The sequence below is a fragment of the Hyla sarda genome, chromosome 5, assembly GCF_029499605.1.
Source record: "Hyla sarda isolate aHylSar1 chromosome 5, aHylSar1.hap1, whole genome shotgun sequence".
In the NCBI taxonomy this organism is placed as follows: Eukaryota; Metazoa; Chordata; class Amphibia; order Anura; family Hylidae; genus Hyla; species Hyla sarda.
This window is the reverse complement of record NC_079193.1, coordinates 59387432-59415232: the sequence shown is the minus strand read 5'-3', so window position 1 is coordinate 59415232 and position 27801 is coordinate 59387432. Positions and strand designations below refer to the sequence as shown.

Sequence of the window (27801 nt, the reverse complement as noted above, 5' to 3'; positions counted from 1 at the left end):
GGTCAAGTACACAGGGTGAACAGCAGGGAGACTAAGTACGGCCAGCTAGAAAGAAAGCCTGTAGGGGTCCTCCACATAATTAAGGGAGAATAGAAGTGGGCAATCCCAGGGTATCCTACCAGGGTCCCCATATACGTTCACATTTAGCCATGGCGTTCCTTTAAAGATAAACCCAAAGCTCCAACCTAATCACAGCATTCATCCTGTTCTTAAACTCCTGCAGTGTGGGGGGAACCGCATGGGGTCCAGTGCGACGCAATAGGTTTACGTGCCTGATACAGTATACACTGGATTCCCAATAGAACACAGTCATCCACCTGAGTACCATCCAGACAACCCACTACACACACTGCAGGAGTTAGTGAAAGAGGGATAGAATAAACATCCCAGACTAAGTCTGAGACACCCCCCTCCAACTCCCTACAGCCCCAGAACATGTGCAGTAATCCTGCCTCATCTATAGAGAATCTGGCGCACATGGAATCAGGGAGCCATCCGATTTTATGTCGAAAGACTGGGGTTTGATATACTCTGTGTGTCAAGTACAACTGGGATAGATGATGCAGTTCACTAAAAGATAGGAGAGGAACGGTAGTCAACATATAATTCCACTGTTCATCAATAAGGGGTCCAACCTCGTCCGTCCACTTGTCCCTAACCGTTAAAGGATAAGTAGATAAATGCTTGTCCAAAAGGGTACGGTAAGCTATGGATATAGCCCCTCTCTGAATGCCCACCTTCCCAATGTCTTGCAAGGGATAAGGAGTAGAAACAGTCAGTGGGCTCCTACCCCTCTGTCAGTCCAGCGTGTGGCGCAACTGTAGGTGTTGGTAAAAGACTCTATGGAGGAAGATCAAACTCAGTCTAAAGATCAGAAAAGGATAGAATAGAGCCATCACCCACCACGTCAGTCAGATTACGTACACCAGTTGTCATCCAGGGTGAGAAACCCTCCAATCGGAAAATCTCCCCCAAGGTGGGGATTTTTCCATAGTGGGGTAAAGGGAGTAAAACCTGACACCTGTAATAATAATTTCACCGAACTCCACACCTGGACCATCAAAGAAACCGTTGGGAGCGAACGAGCGAAGCCTATAGTGGTGCCCAGCTCGAGAGCACCCAAAGCAGGAGACACCCTAGTAAGCCATTCCACCAACCTCCCAGACACACCACAACCCCCTATCTCTCCCCAACCCTTCTAATGTTGTACCTGGGAAGCTAGGAAATATACGTAGGGATTAGGGATGGCCAGCCAGTGAGCCGCGGACGCTGCAGAGCTTCTGATCCCCGTCCCTTCTGATCAGAACAGAAGCCCTGCTCCCGCGGCTCACTGGCTTTCACTTCCTGCAGGGGGAGGCGACAGCTTCCATCCTCCGATTAGAAGCCCTGCCCCCTTGGCTCACAAGTCATTCACTTCCTGACGTAGGGAGGATGTGCAGCGCTGCGGCTCACAGGAGGAGAAGCAGAGCAGCACCCGTGGGCCATATTTGATTATGGACAATGCGCTGCGGCTGATAATTCATTCGGGGGGTGGCCCGACCGGTATTGGGGTATATGAAAAATTTATATCATAAAAGAGAAAAAAAAAAAAAAACACACACACACACACACACACACACACCGATATTCGGTATGAACCGGTATACCGCCCAGCACTACCTGGACCTAGTCTTATGTCGGCTAATCCTCTGAATATACAGTCCCCTGACGTACGTCTTCATCACCTCCCATATCATAGAAACCAACGAGGTACCTAAATTAAGGGAGAAGTAATCTCTGAGGGCCTGGTCTATGTCGCCCCCCACATCAACTAGTTGTAACCAGAAGGGGTGTAAACACCATAAAGTAGACATGGAACAGAAGGAGCCGCCCCAGGACAGTCTCAGGTGTATTGGGGAATGGTCAGAGATACTGCGGGGAAGGTATTCCAAGTCCCCCACTAAAGGCAATAAGGAGTAAGTGCCCAGTGATAAATCAATACAGGTAAGAGTCCTATGGGAACTAGTATAAAGGGAATAATGGCAAGTATCAGAGCTCCATATCCTCCACAGGTCGCAGATGCCCACCTCCTCAAGGAGACACGCTAGGGAGGAACGAGTGGAAGGAGCAACACTGGATACAACAAAGTGTCTGTCCAGTTGGGGTGAAAGAACAGCATTAAAATCCCTGATAAGTAAAGTTGGCACCTGCTGCAAAGCTGAGAGGACAGAGAACACCCTCTTAAGGATATCGCTAGAGTAGGGAGGAGGAATATAAATTGCTACAAGGATAACCTGTTCCCTAAAAATAATGCAGTGTAAGCAAATATAATGCCCCTCCGGGTCAATATGGGAGGAAAGACATCCAAAGGGAACGGCCCTATGGACAAGAATGGACAACCCCCATGTACAAGTGGAATAAGTGGAGTGGAAGGCCTGGGACACCCAAGACAGGACACACACTGAAATCAGGGACAAGATGTGTTTTCATAAGGCAAAAAATGCCCAGGTGAAATTCCTTCAGCTACTGGGGGGGGGGGGGGGGGAACGCACAGCGCTTGTTGGCATCCCCCAGGCCTCTCACATTCCAGGAAAGTAGATGGACTTGATTAGCCATTAGGACAAACAAACATAGAGAAGGATAACTCATTCCACTCACTCACTCACCCCAGGACCACAAATACAGACAAGGCAGACATCATGGGTGACAGCTTATGGAGAAACTGCGCATGGTAGAAGAAATAAAAAAAAAAAAAACAGAAACAGGTAAACAAATCACTAAAGTACATAAAGAAAAAATACATTGTCTCCAGCATGGGAGGACAGCAGGAGTCCATCAAGATATCGCCAGAGAGGAGCAAACGATCTTCCATAGGTGGGCATGCTCCAAACATCCTGATAGCGAACCAGTAAAGAATAAGCCACTATATCACACAAGGTGAAAATGTCCCCAAGTACAGGGAAGGGAGTATAACTCCAGGACAGCGTAGCAAGTGTATGGGAAAACAATAGAAAAAGTAACACAAAACCAGCCCAGAGTGAGAAAACAGCAGTGTCCTGGAGTAAGGCAAACATAGCAAACAGGGATCAGGCATCATCAGGTGCGCAACGGGTTCGGGCCTCATTAGAATCCAGCCATTGTAAAGCCTGCTTAGGAGACTCCAACATGTGTGTCTTTCCCAGGGTTACCACCCGTAACTTGGCAGGGTAAAGCAAAGAGAAGACAACGTTTAGTGCTCCGAGTCGTCTCTTAATGTCCAGAAACTGAGCACTATACTTCTGTAGCTCAGAGAAATCCGAACAAATAGAGACTCGCGTTCCATCAATGGTGTGGTCAGGATGATCACGGGCAGCACGTAGTATGGTGTCCCTATCCTTAAAATGGAAAATTTTCAGTAGTATTGGGGGGGGGGGGTGCCCTCGGTGGAGGAGCACGGAAGGGCAACCTGTGTGCCCGCTCTACAGCAAATAAATGCGACAGGGTATCCTTCCCAAACTTAATCAGGAGCCAAGGTTAAAAAAAAAAAATGTCTCCCAAAGCCTTCCCCTCAGCAAGTTCAGGGACACCAATCATTCTGAGGTTATTCCATTGGAGACGGTTTTCCAAGTCGTCCGATTTGGCAATTAGTAGAGAAACATTATGCACTACTCTGCCCAGATCTCTTAGTACAGCAGGAAATGTATCTTCTACATCCCCTAATCTGTCTTCAAGGGCTGTAATACGCTCATTTGTGTGGCGGAGGTCATGCCATATCAGAGATACCTCCACCTTAATAGAGCCAGTGTCAGCTCCTAGGGCCAGGACTGCAGAATAAATGTCCCTCATAGTGGGCTCCGTGATGGAGGAAGAAGCAGGCACCCCCGTGGCAGCCCTCCCACTAACATGTCCAGACCGCAGTGTCAGAGGATGCCTCCGAATCTGCACTTGCGGCCGTGCCCGAGTCCCCTCCAAGGCAGCGGGGACATGTGCGAATCTCTCCAGGCACGCCGCGACATCAGAGAGATGAAGAGGAGTGGATGCCCAATCTTGGTTGCGCGGTGTGGCCAGGACGGAGTTTTTCATGGACCTGTTCCTCCCGGAGCGTCCGCCCGCCACACTCGCAGAAGGGACCGGAGGCAACCACGGACCTTCAGGGTACGGTATGGGAGGTTTTCAGCTAAATATCGGGCGGCTACAGGATAGTACACAGGAGATTAGAGCAGGAGCTCACATCGCCGATATGCTGAGAAGCAAGTAGATCAAAATGCAAACGAATGATGTGCGGCTAGGTTTCTCTATTTTTGTTGTACAACTGTACTTTGTAATGACACCTTTTATTCTACCATAAAATGTACAGCACAACCAAAAAAATATTATCCTTTTGGAGGATTTCATTTTACGTTTAAAATGATACCCATGTTTACATGCTTTACTATTATTGTACTACTTTAAAAAAAAATAAAAAAATAAAATCTAACGTTTTAAACAAAATTAGTAAGTCACCTAAAAAACTAACAAAGTTTCAGATCAAAAGTGTTTTAGTATACTGAGAAAGCACAAAAATCTGGAAACATGCAATAAAGGGATTGTCTAGGATTAGAACATCTTTTACCTAATCCTTTACAGCCCCTTTAAGTCTAATAACTGTTGACATGTACACTATATATAGCAAGTGGCTAGGCAGCAGCAATGCTAAAATGCAACACTAAAACTGAGTAAATACTGACATGTAAGACAGTGAATCCTCTGAGGGTTGGGAGCAGTTCACACTGCGTAGTTCGGATGCGTTTTCTTACTCAAAAGTGAGGTTGTTTTGTTTTTTAAAGAAATATTGTCATGAGGAGAAAGTGATTTGACTTGATTTGAATTTTTGCAGCATTTTTCATATCTTTGCTGTATTGTGACACACATTTTTATTGCCTTTTGGCTTATTTGCTGTGATTTTCCAAAATCGTGGTACCAATTAACAGTTTTAAAAAAAAAATTGCACAACTGCGGTGCAATAGCTACCTGACAATCACAGCAAAAAGAAAAAAAGCAGCAAGAAATGCAATGTATGAATACAGTCAGGGGTGTGGAAATTTTATAAAAAAACTACTTGTCCACGGGACTAAGATGGAGCAAAATCTACTTGTCCCTCATGACGACCCACTTGTTCGGACCAATTTTCGCTTTTACGCTCTCATTAGCCATGACTACCTACTATAAGGATACCTTTAAATTTTTCAATAACATTCTCTGAACCAAAAAATATATATTAGGTGAAGTGAAATTGAAATAATAAAAGATAATTTTGCAGATTTGGTGGTTTTCTTTTCTACGCCATTTACCTTGTGGTTGAGCTAACATGTTAGTTTCATACTTTAGGCGCCTGATTACAGCGATACCAGATTTGTGTAGTTTACGTCATGTTTTACAAATTTAAAAAAAAATTCTGAACTTTTTAGAATTTTTTTTAATTGCCATTTTTTGACCCCTGTAGCTTTATTTTATTTATTTTTTCACATACGAGGCTGTATGAGGGCTCATTTTTTGCGCCATAATCTGTTTTTTGTATCGGTACCATTTTGGTATTGATCTGACTTTATCACTTTTTAACTTTTTTTTTTCTGGGATATTATAAAAATTGCAATTCTGTGGTTTGGAGAGGGAGGGAAAAAAGAAAGATACGGGGCACTCTGGCGTAGTAGGTTGTATACTTCTTGATAAGGGAGAAGAGAGACAAAGGAATCCCACCACCACACCTGTGCAGTGGTACTGACCTCTAGCACAGTGCGGCGTATATGGTGCGACTCTGGAGTGGTGTGGGATGGACTGTTACAGCTTGCTGCTTGGTATCCTCTTGTCCGTTGTGCCCGGGGCAGGGCAAGAGAAAGGCTATATAGGAAGGAAAGTACAGAAAAGGCGGGGGTTCTGTATCCCAAGCGCTACTGTTAGATAAAACCAATAGGCCAAAAGGTACACAGGATGCTTTTTATTCGTACATAAAAGGTACAACTGGACAACGTGTTTCGGCGTGCTCTCACACCTTCCTCAGGTCCACAATATACAATTTGTGGCGTCCTGTGTGGAGGTTCCTGTCTTCTGGCAGCAGAACACATAGGACGCCACAAATTTTATATTGTAGACCTGAGGAAGGTGTGAGAGCACGCCGAAACGCGTTGTCCAGTTGTACCTTTTATGTACGAATAAAAAGCATCCTGTGTACCTTTTGGCCTATTGGATTTATCTAACAGTAGCGCTTGGGATACAGAACACCCGCCTTTTCTGTACTTCCCTTCCTATATAATTCTGTGGTTTGGTATTTTTTTTACATTTACCGTACAGGATTCATAATGTTATATTTTATTAGGTCGTACAATTACGCACGAAGCGATACCAAATATGTTTATTTTTATTATGCTTGCATGTTTTTATATAGGAAAAGGGAGTGATTTGAACTTTTAACATGGAAGGGTTAATGTGTGTTTTTTTTTAAATGTTTTTTTTTTAGTTTTTTTTTTTTTTTTTTTTTTTTTTACACTTTATTAGACTTATAGGAGGAATCATTAGATTCCTCATACAGATGAATAGCGTTCTATTGAACTCAATTGATCGGTGTGCTCTGTGATGCATTGATAGAACCTCGTCCAGCCAGGATCTATCAATGACAGAGCCACGGGACAGCAGGGAACAGAGGTAAGCCCTCCGGCTACCTCCATAGTGGATCGCTCCCCTCACGATCGCGCTGCGGCGGGGGGGTCAGGGTTGTATGATATACCCCACTGGCCTACCGGGGAGCATTCACATGTCCCTTTAGACGCCGCTGTCAGCTTTGACAGCGGCGATCTAAAGGGTTAATAGCCAGCCGCGGCGATCGCCGCATGCTGGCTATTAGCGATGGCCCCGGCTACTGAGAACAGCCGGGGGCTGCAGAGTATGGAGCGGGCAGGAGTCCAGAGCCCGCTCCATACAGACTGCTGAGCGCCGCATGCTAGTTATTAGCGGTGATGTGAAACTTGCGCCCTGTGCAGACGTGTGACCGCTCCTCCCCTCAGCTCTCCAACGCTAGAGCTGGGGGGAGCGAAGGCAGAGGACGCAGGTCTGCACGGGGAGCAAGAAGCCACGCCCCCTCATCTCCCCCTCGCACGTCTGCATGGCAGAAAGAAGGCAGAGCAGGGGAGACAGCTTCTCATCTCCCCTGCTCTGCTTCGGAGGATGCAAGTCTCCACAGCCGGGGGCTGCAGAGTATGGAGCGGGCACGAGTCGGGAGTCCGAACCATACAGACTGCAGAACGCCAGAGCGCTTGTCAGGTCCGGCCCTGCTTGCCCGAAGCCGGGTTAAGGGCCGGAAAAATTCACCTGCCCGGCGCCTGGAACTGCATGTCCCGGGCGTCGGGCGATAGGAATTCTACATCCCTGACTATACATCCTGATCACACAAAGCAGCGTTTTCCAAAGAGTATGTGCAAAACTACAACTTCCAGCATGCCCGAACAGCCAAAGGCTGTCCGGGCATGCTGGGAGTTGTAGCTTTCCAACAGCTGAAGACACACTGTCCAGAAAACACTGACATAGACATGGCACATGGAGGTGGAAAGGGTGGGGAGGGGTCTGTGAGTTGGTAGGTGGGATCTGGTAGGTGATGATGTCATCCTGTACTCCACAGGAAGGCAGAGTCTGACATCCTGTTGTAACCATTAAGCACTGAAAGATTTGGAAAGTCAGCCTAGTGATCACATGACCAAATTAGAGTAATAAAAACACATGGATGCAGCTGAGCTGGAGTAAAACATATGGTGATGTAGGACTAGTGATGGTAAGTGTGTATGATAAAGGGGGGGGGGGGACTGGAGGTTGTTTTTTTTTTTTTATGACTCAGAGAGGCGTGACCAAGCGGAGTTTGGCCGTAAAATTGTCGCTGCTCTTCCGAGCTTGGCGGAGCCCTTGTTTTATTCTCAGTATCCTTGATGTAACCTGCACCATTTGATCGAAATTAAAAGTCTTCATATTTTGCATCCAAGTTGGGGTGAGTGCTATATTATTGTTACTCTTTCTGCCATACTTGTATACTGCATGTCTCCGGACGTACAGCAATCACCTGTGATACAAGCCCCGTACACTTCTTAGGACGTTGTATCCAATTTCCCCATACACACGTATACATAATACCCCAGTGCCGAGCAGCTCTGTTCTCTGCATCATCGCTCTTAAAGGGTACTCCGCTGGAAACCTCTTGGATAGGGGGTTAAGATGTTAGATTACGGGGGTCCCGCCACTGGGGATCCCTCCCGATCTCCAGTGCGGCACCCGTCATTTGGTGCACGGAGCGTGGCGTGACGTGACGTCACAAATGCGGAAGTTGCAAGCTTCCGTGTTCCAGACACCGCCGCTGCCGGCCCAGAGATCGCGGGGTTCCCCTGCGGCGGGACCCCTGCTATCTAACATCTTATCCCCTATCCTTTGTATAGTGGACAAGATGTTTCCAGTGGAGTACACCTTTAATGAATCAGAGACAATCTTCAATAAGGAGTGGGACAAAACCCTACCCGAGATGTGTGCAAACCTGGTGGCCAAATACAAGAAACGTCTGACCTGTGATTGCTTACAAGGGTTTCGTGACCAAGTACTAAGTCATGTTTAGCAAAGGGGTCAAATAGTTATTTTGCTGAGTAAAATGCAAATCAATTTATAACATATTTGAAATGCGTTTGTCTGAATTTTTTTGTTGTTATTCTGTCGCTTATCATTCAAATAAACCATTAAAGGGGTACTGTGCAAAAATTAACTTATCCCCTATCCACAGGATAGGGGATAAGTAGATGACTGCGGGGGTCCGACTGCTGGGACCCCCACGATCTTCGGAATGGGACCTGGTTCTGAGTGAGAAGTGTGTGTGGTAAACAGCAAATGCTCCATTGATTTCTATGGGAGTTCTGAGGAGACCCAAGTCCAGCACTTAGGCATCATTGGTGCTCCCATAGAAATGAATGGAGGGCGTACAGTCTACTGGTAGACAACACAAACTCCATTACTGAGCGAGACGGGGTCCCTTTCCGGAGATCGCGCGCGGGGGGGGGGGGGGGGGGTATGTTTTCAGCGGTCCCAGCTACTTATTCCCTACACTGTTTATTTTGGTTGCAATTCCCCTTTAAAATAAAATTATTTCTCTGTCAGTGGCCAAACGTACATAATCAGTAGGGGGTCAAATAATTTTTCTCTTCACTGTAACAATGGCTTTTTATATCCATCATATTATAAGATACAGTAATGATAATGCAGCCTAATGTACCTGCCTACAGATCCCTCCAGGGATACCGAAAGCTCAAAACAAGCGTTAATGAGTCGGAGCGTTCTGTCCTAATGGAAATTGTACGTTACTATTATTATACATCTCCACTGAAACAGGTTTTTATTCTTTACAGCTCAATTCTATTACTTTAGTGGAGACAAATCTTTTAATAACCAAGACATTTTATTTCAACGTGACAAAACGAAATGCCACATTCATCTGTATCACATTAATAAAAGAACAGAGATCCTTGCCTAGATCCTCTGTATCATCTGTGCAGGAAGAATGATGATGTGCTGATAAGGTAATAAGGCTTTGTTCACACAAGCACTAGGGCTATGTTTAATAATGAGTAAGGAGTCTCTGTTACACCCATCATAAGACAGATACAAACAACAGACATTAGTGACTTACAAATGGCTCAGTCTTTTTCTCACTCCCTAACCTGTGACCGGTTTCCGCCTTTTTCTATCCTGCATTACTCTGATATTTCTACAATTCCCTCTTCCTAGACAAGAACTGTATTCTATTTGTAGAAATGGAAACAAGGCACCAGCCCTCTACAAAAACCTTAAAAAGGGGTAGGGATCGACCAATTATCGGCCGATAATCACAATTTTGGGCATTATCGGTATCGGCAATTACCTTGCCGATAATGCCCCACCCCCGCACTGCCCCCACCGCACCGCGACTGCCCCCCAAACTCCCCCCCCCCCCCCCGACCCGCCGCACCGCGACCACCCGACCCGCCGCACCCCCCACCGCTCCGGCCCCATTGCCTCCCCCATCCCCGGTTTTATAATTACCTGTTCCCGGGGGCCAGAGTCCACGCTACTTCTTGCTGCTGCTGCGTCCTGCGTTACGCTGTGCGCAATGACGAGTGACGTGACGTGCGCGACGTGACGTCACCATCAGTGCGCACAGTGACAGTTCAGGAGGACGCCACCGGAGCCAGATGTGGAGTGGACCCTGGGAACAGGTAATTATAAAACCGGGGATGGGGGAGGCAATGGGGCCGGTGCGCTGCGGGGGGGGGGGTCGGTCGAGGTGCGGCGGGGACGGGTGCGGTGCGGCGGCAGTCGTGGTGCGGCGGGGGGGAGCGGTGGCAGTGATAGGTCTCAGGACCCCCGGACAGGCAGGGGGAGAGAAGCGGGGGGGCGGCGGCGGCCTATGGCACCGCAAAAGCCACTGCAGTGCATGGATTTAAAACCCGCCCACTTTAAATCAATGATCTGCAGCGGTGTCGCGGGGGGATAAATAGCCTATAACTTATAAAGGAATATCGGTATAAGTTATCGGCTATCGGCCCTAACCTCCACCGATTATCGGTATCGGCCCTAAAAAAAAAAAACGATATCGGTCGATCCCTAAAAAAGGGGTACTCCGCTGCTCAGCGTTTGGAACAAACTGTTCCGAACACTGGGAGCTCGTGATGTCATAGCCCCGCCCCCTCAATGCAAGGTCTATGGGAGGGGGCGTGACGGTTGTCACGCCCCCTACCATAGACTTGCATTGAGGAGGTGGGACATAACATGAGGGGGTGTGGCTATGACGTCACAAGCTCCCGGCGCCGTCTCCAGCATTCGGAACAGTTTGTTCCAAACGCTGAGCAGCGGAGTACCCTTTTACCCTCTTCCCACAAATGAATGTATATTTATGTCCACTGCCAGCTCCGGCTGCATGAAGAGCGATCAGCAGCCAATCAGGACAATGTCCAGCATTAACACTTTTAGACACTGCGAACAAAGCCGATTGCAGCGTCTAAAGGTGGTAAATCCAGTTCCCGGCTGGCCTCAGTTGCAAACATGCTCCTTTGCGCAATGTCTGTGTGAGCCGACTCTCCGAGCTTCCCTGCCTCCTTCCTCTCTGCTGCCATATGCCTACTTACCTCGAAATATGCATAATCTTTTCAGAGCAGTCACGTGGGCACAGGTTCTCATGTCATTTGGACGTGACTGCTATGAAGAGGATATACATATCAGAGATAAGCGGGTATATGGTGACAGAGGGGATGGAGACAGGGAAGCTCAGACAGTCAGCTCCCACTAATATTGTGCAAAGGAACATATAAGCAACTGAGGCTCTAAGTTTACAAGGGGACCACAGACTGGAGTGAGTAATACATCATTTTATTCAGTTTAACCCAGTGTATTAAGTTAAAAGGGTACTCCAGTGGAAAACTTTTTTTTCTTTTTTTTTTTTAATCAACTGGTGCCAGAAAGTTAAACAGATTTGTAAATGACTTCTGTAAAAAATATCTTAATCCTTCCAATACTTATTAGCTGATGAATACTACAGAGGAAATTCTTTTCTTTTTTGAACACAGTGTTCTCTGCTGACATCTCTGTCCATTTTAGGAACTGTCCAGAGCAGCATATGTTTGCTATGGGGATTTTCTCCTACTCTGGAAAGTTCCTAAAATGGACAGAGATGTCAGCAGAGAGCACTGTGCTTGTGATGTCAGCAGAGAGCTCTGTGTTCCATAAAGAAAAGAATTTCTTCTGCAGTATTCAGCAGCTAATACGGACTGGAAGGATTAAGATTAAGTAATATACAAATCTGTTTAACTTTCTGGCACCAGTTGATTTAAAAAAAAGAAAAAAGTTTTCCACCGGAGTACCCCTTTAAGTGCGGGTAAGCCTGCAGTCAGTTCCTTTTTTAAATCCACAAGAACTAGTGATGGTTCTTTTTTTGGACTATAGCTTTGGCCTAAAAAAGGGTGGAAATGATATTAATTATCCTGGAGCAATGTTATGGATTTTTCTCCATTTGGAAGCTACAATACAGATGTAAACAAAGCCTAACAGATAAAAGTGGACGTATATCCTATCACAGAATGAACAAGGGCTTCCCAACCAGTGCCTCCAGCAACTACAACTACAACAACTACAACTCCCAGCATGCAGTCATAGATTAAGGAGTGCTGGAAGCTGTAGTTTTGCATTAGCTGGAGGCACACTAATTGGGAAACACTGGAATACACTGTGGACAATTACACCCTACCATGTGAACCCCTAATATACTGTATACACAGAGATACAATTTAATTATTATATTTGGCTAGGTATAATCACTGCTATGGGTATATCCATACTGCTTTCAGGAAAACAGAGTGAAGCAACTGTGAAAAGTTATCTTACTTCTATGAAGTTCTCTTTCACCACTGGAGGTAAATGGGATAATATAATTTCAATCTCCATTCTTATTAATATAAAAAAGACAATATTCAATGGACAGTAAACTTCAATAGTAAAAATAAATAAATAAAGTGGCCAAATAGAGTGGTGATAGCAGTCCTGGCACTGAGGGGGTCACTAGATCACATGGCACACCCCTTGGCCCTTTGGCTTCTATTATATTGGCCTCACAGACATGTGGGAGAACCTCTAGAGCAACAAGGGTGCCTCCAGCTGTTGCAAAACTACAACTCCCTGCATGCCCGGACAGCCTTTGGCTGTTCGGGCATGCTGGGAGTTGCAGTTTTGCAACAGCTGGAGGCACCCTGTTGGGAAACACTGCTCTAGAGAAATTGACATGATTCTTCACAAGTCCCTCTAGTGATCCGCGGTGGTCTCCTAAGCTCCCAACTAACTCCTAAACTCTAGCTCTGTGTCTATCCTTAAAGGGGTACTCCACTAGAAAACAATTTTATTTTTATTTAATCTTTTAATCAACATCTTCTATATAAAAATCATTACTTCTATATAAATAAAATAAAAAACTTAATCCTTCCAGTACATATCAGCAGCTGTTATGATCCACAGGAAGTTCTTTTCTGTTTGAATTTCCTTTCTGTCTGACCACAGTGCTCTCTGCTGACACCTCTGTCCATCTTAGGAACTGTCCAGAGCAGGATGGGTTTTCTATGGGGATTTTTTCCTACTCTGGACAGTTCCTAAAATGGACAGAGGTGTCAGCAGAGAGCACTGTGGTCAGACAAAGGAAATTCAAAAAGAAAAGAACTTCCTGTGGATCATAAGAGCAGATGATAAGTACTGGAAGGATTAAGATTTTTTTATAGAAGTGATTTACAAATCTGCTTAACTTCCTGGCACCAGTTCATTTAAAAAAAAAAAATAATTTTCCAGTGGAGTACAAGTTTAATTAAAACTGGTCATAAGTAACTTACAGATGCCTGTATCTGCCATGGAAGCTGCATGTAAATACATCTTACCGTATTTTTCCTTATTAAAATAGCAGTTTTTGCACCTGTTCTTTGAGTTATGAAGGTTCTTTTATGTGGGACGACTTTTATGCAGAAGGTGCATGACAGCCATTGTGTGTGGGAGGAAGAATTCCCTGGGGAAAGGGAGTTTAGATGTATTAGGATGTATAGAAAGCATCTGCCCTACAATCCAAACCACCAGTCACAAATGGCAGCAGCCATGGAACACGCAAAGAACACGCTTACTTCTAGGTGTGCTGAACGTCTGTGGAGGAAGACTAACACTACAAACTAATGCTCAAATCCTATTACTTTGTCCACAACCTGGCCAAACAAAACTATGTTACCTCCCTCATCTTGTCTCTGCCCAACAACCCGAAACCACTCTACAGTGGCCTGGCCTCATATTTCTAAAGTAAAAGAGAGGCCATCCTTCATAAAATCCTCACCCAGTCCCCAATAGTGCTGATCCCATTCATGGCCACAACACTTCTTCATCACTTAGTTTCTGAGCCAATAACTGAGGATGACGTCTCCAGGCTCCTCCCCTCCCCCCCCCCCCCCCCCCCCGCCCCTCTACCTGCACTAGTGTAGTGACCCTATCCCTTAAAAAGGGGTACTCAATTGGAAAAAAAAATTTTTTATTTTTTTTATTCGTTTTTAAATCAACTGGTGCCAGAAAGTTAAACACACTTGTAAATTACTATTAAAAAATCTTAATCCTTCCAGTACTTATCAGCTGCTGTATGTTCCAAAGGAAGTTCTTTTCTTTTTTGAATTTCCTTTCTGTCTGACCACAGTGCTCTCTGCTTACACCTCTGTCCTTTTTAGGAAGTAGGAGGAAATCCTCATAGCAAACCTCTCCTTCTCTGGACAGAGGTGTCAGTAGAGAGCACTGTGGTCAGACAGAATGGAAATTCAAAAAGAAAAGAACTTCCTCTGGAGTATACAGCAGCTGATAAGTACTGGAAGGGTTAAGATTTTTAAATAGAAGTCATTTACAAATCTGTTTAACTTTATGGCACCAGTTGATTAAAAAAATAAAAATAAAATTATTTCCAGGGGAGTACCCCTTTAACACCTCCTCCAGTCTCACTCACCTGCAGTCACCTGTCACTTAAAGAGGTACTCCACTGCCCCAGCGTTCTGAACATTTTGTTCAGAATGTTGGGTGTGGGCTGCGGGGGTGGTGACGTCAAGTCGCGCCCCCTCAATGCAAGTCTATGGGAGGAGGCATGTCAGCCGCCACGCCCCCTCCCATAGACTTGCATTGTGGGGGGATATCGTCACAAAGGGCCTGGCCATGAAGTCACGACCCCCGCAGCCAGAACGGAACAAAATGTTCCAAATGCTGGGGCAGTGGAGTACCCCTTTAACTAAAATTTTAGCCTCTCCCTCTCCTCTGGTATCTTTCCCTCCTCCTTTAAACATTCCGTCATAAACCTATTACAAAAAAAAAAAAAATCTCCAGACCCGTCCTGTAGAGCTAACCATGGATCCGTCTCTAATCTCCCCTTCATCACCTAACACCTGGAACAGAATAGACCTCGGTCTATTCGAGCCTAAGGTGCTATTTGAGAACTCGCTACTTGACCCCTTAGGCTATGTTCACACGGAAACTCTCCACGTGGACATTACCCCTGAATGCAGAGCACCAGCATAACAATGCGAGTGCTAGGACCGCTCAGAATTGTGCCATCTCATAGACAGCAATGCATTCCGTGCGGAGTCCACAGAAAGAGACATGTCTATTTGTGCTGCACCAGTTCTCTGAACTGCAATACCCCAAACCCTTTAGACTTACCCAACAACCACAGTATGGTGGGTAAATGAGCCCTAAAGATACATCTCTTCAAGAAGGTCTATAACATTCCCTAATTGCCCCCCCCCCCCCCCCCCCCCCCTTACTATCATTTGAAAGGTCTCTCTATTCTTTATGCAAGTTAAACACTAAGGCTAGGTTCACACAATGGAATTTCCGTGCAGAATTCCGCACTGTGATTTCAATGGGATCCTGCTTCAATGTTGACATAGCAGAATTTTTGCACAGGAAACATCTGACGCCGTAATTTAAATTCCAGTGTCCGCAGGAAGAACAGGAATGTCATCATGTATGTAATCTTGTAACGTGTCATTTTATCCTCAACATTTTAAAGTACTGCGGAATCTGTTGGTGATATATGAACAAAATATTTACCTAAATCCCCATACAACCCTATGATGAGACCAGTTTGGTTTACAAGATCTGCAGAGAGTCAGAGTCATGAGGCTGGGTTCACATCACATTAACAACCAATGTAAAAAAATAAAAATAAATTACATTGCACTCACCGAGAGGTATCACCCAAGAAGTACAAGTGTTTGGAGAAGACGTGCCAGTTGTGATTACCATTCTGCATTTGTCACATTACATTAATAATATACATTAGAACAGTGACATGTATAACAATGCACTTGTTACTGTTTTTAACCCCTTAAGGACGTTTTCCCACTTTCATTTTTTTTCTCCTCACCTTTTAAAAAACATAAGCCTTTCAATTTTGCACCAAAAATTTATTTGCAAGAAAATTAAAAACGTTTAAAATTGTCATCTTTTGACCCCAGTATGAGGGCTCATTTTTTGCACCATGATCTGAAGTTTTTATCGGCACCATTTTTGTTTTGATTTTTCTTTTTTTGCTATAAAAAGTGACAAAAAGTACGCTATTGTGGACTTTGGAATTTTTTGCGTGTACGCCAAATGACCGTGCAGTTTAAATAATAATATATCTTTATAGTTCGGACATTTCCACACATGGCGATTCCACATGTTTATTTTTATTTACACAGTTTATTTTTGAAAATGGGAAAAGGGGGTGATTCTTACTTTCATTAGAGAAGGGGTTAATTAATTATTAGTAACTTTTTTTTCCTGTTATAGTCCCCTCTAGGGGCTATAACATGCATTACATTGATTCCTAACATTGATCATCAGCATAGAACTACATGCGGATGATCAGTGTTATCCGGGCTTGACTTCTCCTGCCTGGATCTCAGTCATGGAAAAGTCGATCGCCGATCGGAAGCCGAGGAAGCACGTAGGGGACCTTCCTTCCGTGTCCTAATTGACCGGGACACAGCGGTTTCACTGCTGTGTTCCCGATCAGCCCAACTGAGCTGCAATTTTTTTTTCATCTTTAGACGCGGCGATCAAATTAGCCGCCGGGACCGACCCGCAGGGTGACCCCGCGTTATAGACCGGAACCGGGCACAGGGTGTATGACCTGCGTCCTTAAGAGGTTAAAGGGGTACTCCCGTGGAAAACTTTGTTTTTTTTGTTTTTTAAGTCAACTGGTGCCAGAAAGCTAAACAGATTTGTAAATTACTCCTATTAAAAAATCTTAATCCATTTTAGGAACCGTCCAGAGAAGGAGAAAATCCCCATAGCAAACATTTGCTGCTCTGGGCAGTTCCTAAAATGAACAGCAGAGAGCACTGAGGTCGTGACAGAAGAGAAATCCAAGAAGAAAAGCATTTGCTCTATAGTATACAGCCACTAAAAAGTACTGGAAGAATTAAGATTCTTTTAATAGAAGCAATTTACAAATCTGCTTAACTTTCTGGCACCATACATAGTTAGTATGGTTGAAAAAAGACATACGTCCATCAAGTTCAACCAGGGAATTGAAGTGAAGGGTGTAAGGGGATAAGGGGAAGGGATGTATAATGTTATTTTGTTCCAGGAATGTATCTAACCCTGTTTTAAAGCTATTAATTGTTCCTTCTATGACCAGTTCCTGAGGTAGACTGTTCCATAAATTCACAGTTCTTATGGTAAAGAAGTTGATTTAAAAAAAAAAAAAGAATTATACCAGAGTACCCCTTTAACATATATGTGAAATGTACATTATTAATGCAATATGAGAAAAGTATATGACATACTTAACTTATAGTTCTAAATTTTTATTTTTTTTTATTTTTTTTTACAAATAACATTTCTCCTTGTAAAAAAAAAAAAAAAATTAATTGTAGAATTCAATTCAAAGCTGAAAATTAGTAGATATGAATCTCATTGAAGCACAAGGCTCGCATTTATTTCCCATTGACTCCAATATTAGTATAAAAACGGAAAAAAAGAAAATCATGGTATACCAAGCAGCATAAGAGACGTACAGGAGAGCACTCAAAGAGTCCACTCACAGTTACGGTGCCAGGATCATCTTTATTCAGGTGCAGTTAAAACATCAGCTGGATGCCAGGTTCCCGTAGCAGGGTAAGCAGCTTTCACGCCCACACAAAGGGCGCTTCTTCAGACCACACCCCCTGCCATCACCTGCTCCAGGTAAATACACCTGCCTTAGTCACGTGATGGCAGGGGGGGGTGTTTACAAACAACTTTATTAAAAAACACACACACACGGGATGCGGACGTAAAACCAGTATATCAACTTACAAAATTGTAGAGTAAAAAAATATAAATATACTACTATGCAATCATAAATACACGCTCATATCAAGTCTATCATTAAGACCAAGGCCCCCCTGGGCGTTCATCCTAAGGATCCAACGTCCTTTCTGCAGTAGCGTCTTTCTGGTATCCAATCCCGCTTTAGGATGAACACACTCTATAACAAAAAACCGCAAGGTGTGAATATCACTATTATGCACCTCGCGTACATGTTCGATCAGGCGGGGAGAACCTTTCCCCGTCCTGATCGAGTTTACGTGTTCCCCAAACCGTACATTGACTGCCCTTATGGTACAGCCGATGTTAAAACGGTTGCAGCGGCACTGGATGGCATAGACAGCATTTTTTGTTCTGCAACAGAAAAAATCCTTACACGTCACTTCTATACCTCCTATGTTGATGTACTTGTCTGTACAGTAAAAGCTACACCAATTACACCCTCCCCATTTGAAATTGCCCTTCGGCATATCCTTAGTCAGCCAGTTAGTACTGGGGTTAGGGTTTTTTAGGGAGCTACTTACTAAAACATTACTTAGGTTCTTACATTTTTTGAAAGTAATGAGGAGGTTTTTTTGTAAAATTCTGGAGGTCCGGGTCGTTCTGCAAACAATTCCAATTATTTTGGATGGCTTTTTTGATTTTTTCTGCTAGAGGGCTATATGTAAAGGCAAATGAAAATCGATCCCAATTATCTTTGCCATTACCATCTTTATGTTCATTCTTATTTTTTCTCAACAGTGTATCTCTGTTTTTACTCCTAGCTTTGTTCAAGGCCATATCCAGAATATTTTTAGGATATCCGCGTAGTAAGAATCTGGCATGTAATTCTCCCGCCTGCACCTCGAAATCCCTTTCTTCGGAATTTATCCTTCTGAGTCTTAGGAACTGCCCATACGGGACAGCCCTCTTAACGTGTTCAGGATGGTAACTTTCGAAGTGCAGGAGGGAGTTACAGGCCGTAGGTTTACGGTAACCCTTGGAGACCACCTTGCCATCTGCAACACTGACTTCCATGTCCAGGAATTCTAAAGTTGGTGTCCCAACTTTCCATGTGAACTTCAGTTTCATATCATTTTCATCGTTTAGAGCGGAGATGAAGTCCACTGCGTCCCCGCCAACACGATGAAAACGTCATCGACAAATCTGTGGTACTGCACGATATGACTGATAAACCTGTTCCTACTTGAGAACACATTTCTGTTCGAATCCTGCCACATATAAGTTGGCTAGAGTACATGCCACCGGGGTCCCCATGGCGACCCCGTTGGTCTGCGTGAACCAGTCATCGTTAAACTTGAAGGAATTACAAGACAAAATAAAATTAATATACCCAATGCTTCGTCCCGAACACTGGAGGAACCCCCTAATGACCTCTACACTTTTTTCTTGAGGGATACTAGTGTAGAGGCTTTCCAGCTGATGTTTTAACTGCACCTGAATAAAGATGATCCTGGCACCGTAACCGTGAGTGGACTCTTTGAGTGCTCCCCTGTACGTCTCCTTATGCTGCATTTGCACCTATGCTAGTGAAGCTCTTCTTTGGGGGTGTTAGCACCTGAACAGAGGCTATACGATGCCCCGCCTTATCGGGACATTTCTCGTGCATACACCAGTTGGTTACACATGCCTAGCTGCTAGCCGTGAAGGGAGTGTCGATCGCTGTATCTGCTGCTGCTAATGGTATACCAAGCTATACCATCCCACAAAAAAAAAAAAAAAAAAATTATATATATATATTTTATAAAACACACATATATTATATAACCCTGGAAGTGGTGCCTCTCCCTGAGGAAAATGCTCATCCCTTTTAGCTAGTCGCTACTCATCCTCAGCTAAGCCAGAACACCCTGCTCTGTATTGGCGAGGGGAAAGCACCCCGAAACAGTACCTCGGCTTTAAAAAAAAAAAAAAAAAAAAGCACGCCGAAACAGTTGTCTGCAGATGGGTCCTCTTCCCTTTTGGGGAGAACTCTGACTTGGTATAAATCCCAATAAGCTTCTGAGACTTTGTAACCAGAGCTGATCAGAGGGCATGCTACCTTATATGGTGGTGTGATGAGAAACTTTGCATACATATAAACACATACATATATATATATATATATATATATATATATATATATATATATATATATATATATATATATACACACACACAGTGGTCCCTCAACATATGATATTAATTGGTTTCAGGAGAACCATCATATGTTGAAACCATCATATGTCGAGTACATATGTCTATGTAAAAATAGTAATTGGTTCTGCGGCCTCGGAACCATTGTATGTTGAATACATATCTCTATGGGAAACTGCTAATTGGTTCTGGGATGACCATTGTATGTGGAGTGTATGGGAGTGTTTAACAAACCAGGGTGCCTCCAGCTGTTGCACAACTACAACTCCCAGCATGAATGTACAGCCATTGACTGTCTGGGCATGCTGGGAGTTATAGTTTTGCAACAGCTGGAGGCACACTGATAGGGAACCATTGATGTATGGGGTGTATTGTGTGTATATGTATTGTATGTGATGTGTGACATCGCATACAGTACTGTACAGTTCTTTAAATACCTTCAGGGGGGACAGAATGTCCTCCATTACAATCCTGCCGACTACAGCTCTATAGGAAAGGAAGGGGAGGGCAGCCAGCAGCTCATTGGATGCCTGCAGCAAGATGCTCCAGGCTATTGGCTATGGCTGCTCTGGGGGGGCGGGGCTTACACAGAGCTCACAGTGGAAGCCTGCGTGAGTTAGCAGGACAGCATGTGAGTAACAGGAGGCAGAACGGGGCACACGGGGCACATTATACAACTGTCTGTCAGTTGCTGAAGTTGTCAGGGCTGTCAGATAGCTGTTTGTATGATGGCCCCGACACACAGCAGCATCATATGTCGAGGCTGCCTTCAACATACGATGGGCTCTGAGAGGCCATCATATGTTGAAATGATCATATGTCGGGGCCATCATATATATATATTTGGGATCGACCAATATCGTTTTTTTAGGGCCGATACCGATAATCTGTGGAGGTTAGGGCAGATAACTTATACCGTTATTCCGGCATAAGTTATCGGCTATTTATCCCTCCCCCCACGACACCGCTGCAGATCATTGATTTAAAGCAGGCGCTTTAAATCAATGAACTGCAGCGGCTTTTGTGGTGCCAAAGGCCGCCGCCGCCAGCCGATTCTCTCCCCCTGCCTGTCCGGGGGTTCTCCTGAGTCCTATCACCGCCACCGCGCCCCCCACCGCAGCACCGCGTCGCACCCCCCACCGCACCGCCCCGGCCCCATTGCCTCTCCCATCCCCGGTTTTACAATTACCTGTTCCTGGGGTCCGTGCTACATCTGGCTCCGGTGGCGTCCTCCTGAGCTGTCACTGTGCGCACTGACGGTGCCAGGGCGGTGCGGTGTGCGACGCGGTGGGGGGGGGGGGGGTTGGCCTTCGCAGTGCGGTGGGTGGTGCGGTGCGGTGGGGGCGGTGCATTATCGGATTATCGGCACGGTAATTGCCGATACCAATAACGCCCAAAATCATGAATATCAGCCAAACCGATAATCGGTCGATCCCTAATATATATCCACACACACTAATAAAAATAATATATTATAATTGCAGTGTGTGGCTGTACTTAATGGGGTACTCCGGCCCGAATACATCTTATCCCCTATCCAAAAGGAAAGGGGATAAGATGCCTGATCGTGGGAATCCCGCCGCTGGGGACCCCCACAATCTGTAATTGCGCACCCACCTTTTTGAGATCTCCGTAGAGCTGGAGGCTCCGAGTATGTAGCGTGACGACCACAGGTCCGGAGTATCGTGATGTCACGACTCCGCCCCCGTGTAATGTCATGCCCCGCCCCTTCAATGCAAGTCTATGGAAGGGGGCGTGATGGCCATTTTTGTTTCGTGCAGTAGGAACTAAGACAGAGAAAGAAATGAAGTAAATATTATTAAGCCAAGCGCTGACGTCACTGTGCCCGAGGCCAGGATTGTAGCTCTGCCCATTCTCCAGACTGCTTATTTGCATATTCAGTAAAATAAAGATCTCTTCAGAACGTAGCGACGGATCTGGACACAAAAGGTATCGTTTTAAATCAGTGTCACCCGCACTTCCAGGCAGTACTGCTGGTTTGTGTGGGTGAATGTAGTGACAGATTTCCTTTAAAAAGGTATATTTACAAGTACAGTATCCTGCTCATATTTGATGCTGCAGATCTGAAGCTGTGTTCAGTCACTTAGCTCACATTTAAATCTGCAGCTTCAAACATGTGCAGGATACTGTACATGTGAATAGACCCTAAAGGGGTATTCCTATTTAGGACATCTATGGCATATCCACAGGCCAAAAATGTCTGATAGACTTAATGAAGTCCACACACTGTGCTAAAATAGAGTTTTAAAATAGGACTTTCTGAAGACAAAAGCCCACAACAGTCATGGGAATTACTTTTCAAACCTTTATTGCTCCAAGCTGGTAAAAAACACGGGAGTACAGGGCACACACCAATGTACGATTCACATCATGTGATGCTTTCATAAGAAAGAAGGCATCACATGATGAAAGCATCACATGATGTGAAACGTACGTTGGTGTGTGCCCGATCCTCCCGAGTTTTATACCAGCTTGAAGCAATAAAGGTTTGAGCCACATGAGTGTCGTGGACTTTAGCTTCAGTAAGTCTAATTAAAACTTTATTTTAGCACAGTGTGAAGTAGGAAGGGTTAAAAGTCATGTGGTGCCAGTCAATGTTTGTCTCTATCTGGGTCATAAACGTCTCAAAGATGTCTACCTCTGGTACCCAAACCCATCTCAAGATCAAGGGCCCCTGAGGTCTAGCTGAAGCTGTCAGAGGTGGACGAATGGGCTATTTCCGGAGCTGGGTTAGGCCAGGTTCACATGGCCAAAAACGGAAAACAAGGGCGGACATTCCACACATTTGAATGATCAAGCTGGCGCTAGGACTGCTAGGAAATGCGTCATCTCATAGACGGCAATGCATTTTCAAGCAGAATCATCAGAAAGACTAGTTAAAAGGAAAACTGTCAGCCAGTTCAGCCACACTAAACCCAATATACTGGGTGATAGTTTAGGTGAACTGGAGTCCATAAAGCGTTCACTTACTTTAGTGTGTGCCCTGAACGCTGAGTTCTCTCCCGCTAAATTTCTGTTCATCCTGTCTGCAGTAACGCTTTGAAGATGGTCCCTTGGCGTCCATATCTCTTTGGGTCCCGGAGGAAGCCTTCATTTTCCTCAATTCCCATGCGCCCGGAGCGCAGTGCTCTGTCTGCAGAGCGCATGCGCCTGAAGTTTTACGCAGCTGTCACGTCCTGGTGATGTGAGAGCTGTGCGTCCGGAGAGCGTTCTGCGCAGTGTAACTGTGCATGCGCTGGGCCCTCACTACACAAGTCGGGAGTATAGAGTGCCCGGCGCATGCGCAGATCTTCTTGCAGCACCCACATTCTATGCCGGGCTGCTGCTTCAGTCTCAAAAACCTCTGTGTTTCTAGGACTGGAGACGTGACGTAAAGCCACCTCATGACGTCATGCCACGCCATAGAATGCAGGTGCTGCATGGAGATCACAGGGGGCCCTAGCGGCAGGCCCCCCGCGATCAGATATCTTATCCCCAATCTTTAGACCTCCTTCCATCACAAGTTTGGTGAGGTACACGGCAGCGCACACTTCATTAACTAGATGTCATCTGAGCAATTCACTGCTTTAGTCTATACCAGTGTTTCCCAACCAGTGTGCCTCCAGCTGTTGCAAAACTACAACTTCCAGCATGCCCAGACAGCCAACGGCTGTCCGGGCATGCTGGGGGTTGTAGTTTTGCAACAGCTGGAGGCACACTGGTCTATGCAGTGGATGAAGCAGTAGGCTGGTGGGTAAGGAGCGCTGCCACGCACTCTCATTTATAACATGCGATCAAACGGGACCCAGGACTGAGACCCTGGGCGCCCTAAACTTTTCACATAACAGGATGACCTGTCAAAAGTTTTTTTTTTTTTTTTTCAAATGACAGTGACTCTTTAAAGGGGTTATCCAGGAATAGAAAAACAGAGCTAATTTCTGTCACAACAGTGCCACTTCTGTCCTTAGGTTGTGTGTGGTATTACAATTTGTCCCCATTCATTTTAAGGTAACTGAGCTGCAATTCCACACACAACCTGAGGACAGGGGTGGTGCTGTTTTGGGGAAAAATTAGCTCTGGTTTTCTATTCCTAGACAACCCCTTTAAGCATGTGAGCAGCTTGGACTCAAGTTCTCCGACATGCTCCGCCCCAGACAAACACAGCCACACCTTTTTCCCTATTAAATACATAGCACTCCCTAAATGATAAGCCCCTTATCAAGACTTTTTTCTTTTAACCCTTTATGTATAATTTTAGACAAAGAAACAAACTTTACAAATTGGAAAAAAAAAAAATCTGAAGACGGGGGAGAAAAGTATGTAAACAAGTCATGTCAGGGCCGGTACTTGTCCTGGGGGCTGAGAATCTGGAAGAAACAATCTGTGAACTAGTATTGAGCCTTAGTGAGATGAGGGGATACTAAGGACTGTGACACCAGGGGAGATGAGGGGGCACTAAAGACTGTGACACCAGGGGAGATGAGGGGACACTAAAGACTGTGACATCTGGGGAGAGGAGGGGGCACTAAAGACTGTGACACCGGGGGAGATGAGGGGACACTAAAGACTGTGACACCTGGGGAGATGAGGGGGCACTAAAGACTGTGACACCGGGGGAGATGAGGGGGCACTAAAGACTGTGACACCGGGGGAGATGAGGGGACACTAAAGACTGTGACATCTGGGGAGAGGAGGGGGCACTAAAGACTGTGACACCGGGGGAGATGAGGGGACACTAAAGACTGTGACACCTGGGGAGATGAGGGGGCACTAAAGACTGTGACACCGGGGGAGATGAGGGGGCACTAAAGACTGTGACACCTGGGGAGATGAGGGGGCACTAAAGACTGTGACACCGGGGGAGATGAGGGGGCACTAAAGACTGTGACACCGGGGGAGATGAGGGGGCACTAAAGACTGTGACACCTGGGGAGATGAGGGGGCACTAAAGACTGTGACACCGGGGGAGATGAGGGGGCACTAAAGACTGTGACACCGGGGGAGATGAGGGGGCAATAAAGACTGTGACACGGCGCAGTAATGACTAACAGAGGGGGAGATGAGGTATCAGTTATGTCTGTGACAGCCAGGGAGATGAGAGGACACTAATGACTGACACCAGGGGAGATTAGGGGACACTAATGAATGTGACACCGAGGGAGATGAGGGGCCACTACTGAAAGTGACATTGGGGGATTTGAGGGGACACTACTGAATGTGACACCGGGGGAGATGAGGGGACACTAATGACTGACACTGGAAGAAATAAGGGGACACTATCAACTGTGACACTGGAAGAGATTAGGGGACACTTGGGGGAATGAGGCAACAAAAACGACTGTGACACAGGGAGAATTAGGAAACACTAATGACTGTGACACTGGGAGAGATAAGAGGACAATAATTACTTTGATACAGGGGAAGGTGAGGGGACACTAATAATGTTACACCAGACGAGATGGGAGGACAGTAATGACTGACACAGGGAGTGGTGAGGGGATACTAATGACTGTGACACAGGAAGATGAAGGGACACTAATGACTGTGACATTGGGGGAAATAAGGGGAAAGTAATGACATGACACAGGGGAAGGTGAGGGGAAACTAATAATGTTACACCAGAGGAGATGGGAGGACAGTAATGACTGGCACAGGGGAAGGTGAGGGGACACTAATGATTGTGACATCGGGGGAAATAAGGGGAAGTAATGACATGACAGAGGAGAAGGTGAGGGGACACTAATAATGTTACACCAGAGGAGATGAGGGGACACTAATGACTGTGACACCAGGAGAGATAAGGGGACACAATGGGACATAATGACTGATCATATAAGATCACGTGACGTGCAGTATCCTGGCTCCTAAATCCATAACCAATGTATCCAGCCATAAACATCCATTACAGAGTTTCCCAATCAGTGTAATTCCAGCTGTTGCCAAACTACAACTCCCAGAATGCCCGGATGCTGGAAGTTGTAGTTTTGCAACAGCTGGAGACCCAGTGATGTACTCCACAGCAGAGAATATGAGCAGTGACCTCCATGACATCAGTGTGTGACACATGACAGGACCGGACACAACACTTACAATCCATTCTCTAACTTGGCTGTGAAAGTTCTGCTCCCTGACGGTCACATCGTCTTCTTCCATCCTTCATATTGCTGGAGCCCGGGACGGACCGCTGCTCAGCCTGAAAACCATCCCCCACCCCCCGCACACAGAGGGGAGCAGAACAATAACAAAGACCCGGGCCTCTCCTGGGCTAAGGATGCGGTACGTACTACTCCTGCTCCACAGCCTCCACTCTGCCCAAAACACTGGAGCACGCGCGGCTCACAAGTAACGCGCCCTGTGATTGGCTGATACACAGGGCAGCAGCGGGTCGTCCCCTTTGTCGGCTCGTCTGATTGGTGGAGCCCTTGTTTAGCTCCCCGCCTCCTCTCTTCCTGTCAGTGTTGTGCGGCAGTGTTATTAGATGAGGCAGGTGGCTGACAGAGATAGGAGGCGGTCACGTGGTGCAGGAGGCCCGCCCTCATCTACATAGTGAAAGTTATCATTGATGTCCGTACTGATATATACAGAAAATACGTATGTAGAGACAGAGATTTTATATATAGATGCGAATCATAAAATGTTGCAGTATCTTGTAATGACCTTTTTTATTGGACTAACAGCATTTTGTAGAGAAGCTTTCGGGATTCCTCCCAAAGGGATTTGCTTTGGACTTGATAAAGGAAGGAATCCCGAAAGCTTCTCTACAAAATGCTGTTAGTCCAATAAAAAAGGTCATTACAGGATACTGCAACATTTTATGATTCGCATCTATATATATATATATATATATATATATATATATATATACATATATATATATATATATTTATTATAAATATATTTCTATGGAAAAAAACACCCCCTTTCCTGTACATTGCCGCGGCCCCGTACAGGAAATTGCGTGGGGCCCCAGCGCTCGGGCCCCCCGCGATCTGAAACTTATCCCCTATCCTTCGTATAGGGGATAAAGTTCAGATCTCCTTTAAGGAATCAGCACATTTTCATTTTTGCATTTTCGTTTTTTCCTCCTTCCTTTCTAAAAATCATAACGCTTTCAATTTTGCACCTACAGACCTATATAAGGGTTTGTTTTTTGCGTCACCAATTGTACTTTGCAATTACATCATTTATTTTTGAATATAACCTGCAGCGAAACCAAAAAAAGTTATTTCTGGGGTTATAAAAATAAAAAACGCCATTTTGTAAATTTTGGGGTTCCTGTTTCTATGCAGTGCAATATTTGGAAAAATGACACTTTGTCTTTGTTCTGTAGGTCCAAACAGTTACAAGGATACCCAATTTATATAGGTTTTATTTTATTTTAATACTTAAAAAAATTATAAACATGCACTAAAATGAGTATGTTTAAAATTAGCATCTTATGACCCCTATAACTTTTTTATTTTTCCGTGTACTGGGCAGTATAAGGGGTCATTTTTTGCATCATCATCATCATCTGAGGTTTTTGATGGGACTTTTTGATCGCTTTTTATTAATATTTTTATGGTATATGAAGTGACCAAAAATACACAATTTTGGACTTTGGTATTTTTTTACGTGTACACCATCGACCGTGTGGTTTAGCTAACCTAATATTTTAAAAGTGCGGACATTTACGCACAAGGCGGTACATATGATTATTTTTATTCTTTATTTCATTATTTTATTTTAAAAAATGGGAAGAGGGGGTGATTTAAACTTTTAATAGGGTAGGGGTTAATTAACTTTTATGAAAAAACATTTTTAGATTTTTTTTTAATTTTTTTTTGG

The 27801-nt window shown here is 45.0% G+C and overlaps 1 protein-coding gene across 4 annotated transcripts in view; it reads right to left on the bottom strand.

The window, feature by feature from the left end:
* LMBR1 (limb development membrane protein 1) overlaps positions 1 to 26379 on the bottom strand; it is a 171222-nt gene extending 144843 nt beyond the window's left edge. Inside the window, exon 1 of one of the 4 annotated variants that reach the window (XR_008843902.1) lies at positions 26065 to 26379. Coding sequence is in view for 3 of the 4 variants with exons in the window: in XM_056519572.1 (XP_056375547.1) it covers positions 26065 to 26127 (63 nt within the window). In the remaining variant the exon portion in view is untranslated. The remainder of the gene's footprint in view (positions 1 to 26064) is intronic. The other 3 variants (XM_056519572.1, XM_056519571.1, XM_056519573.1) reach the window with 3 other exon arrangements.
* Positions 26380 to 27801: the final 1422 nt, after the last annotated feature.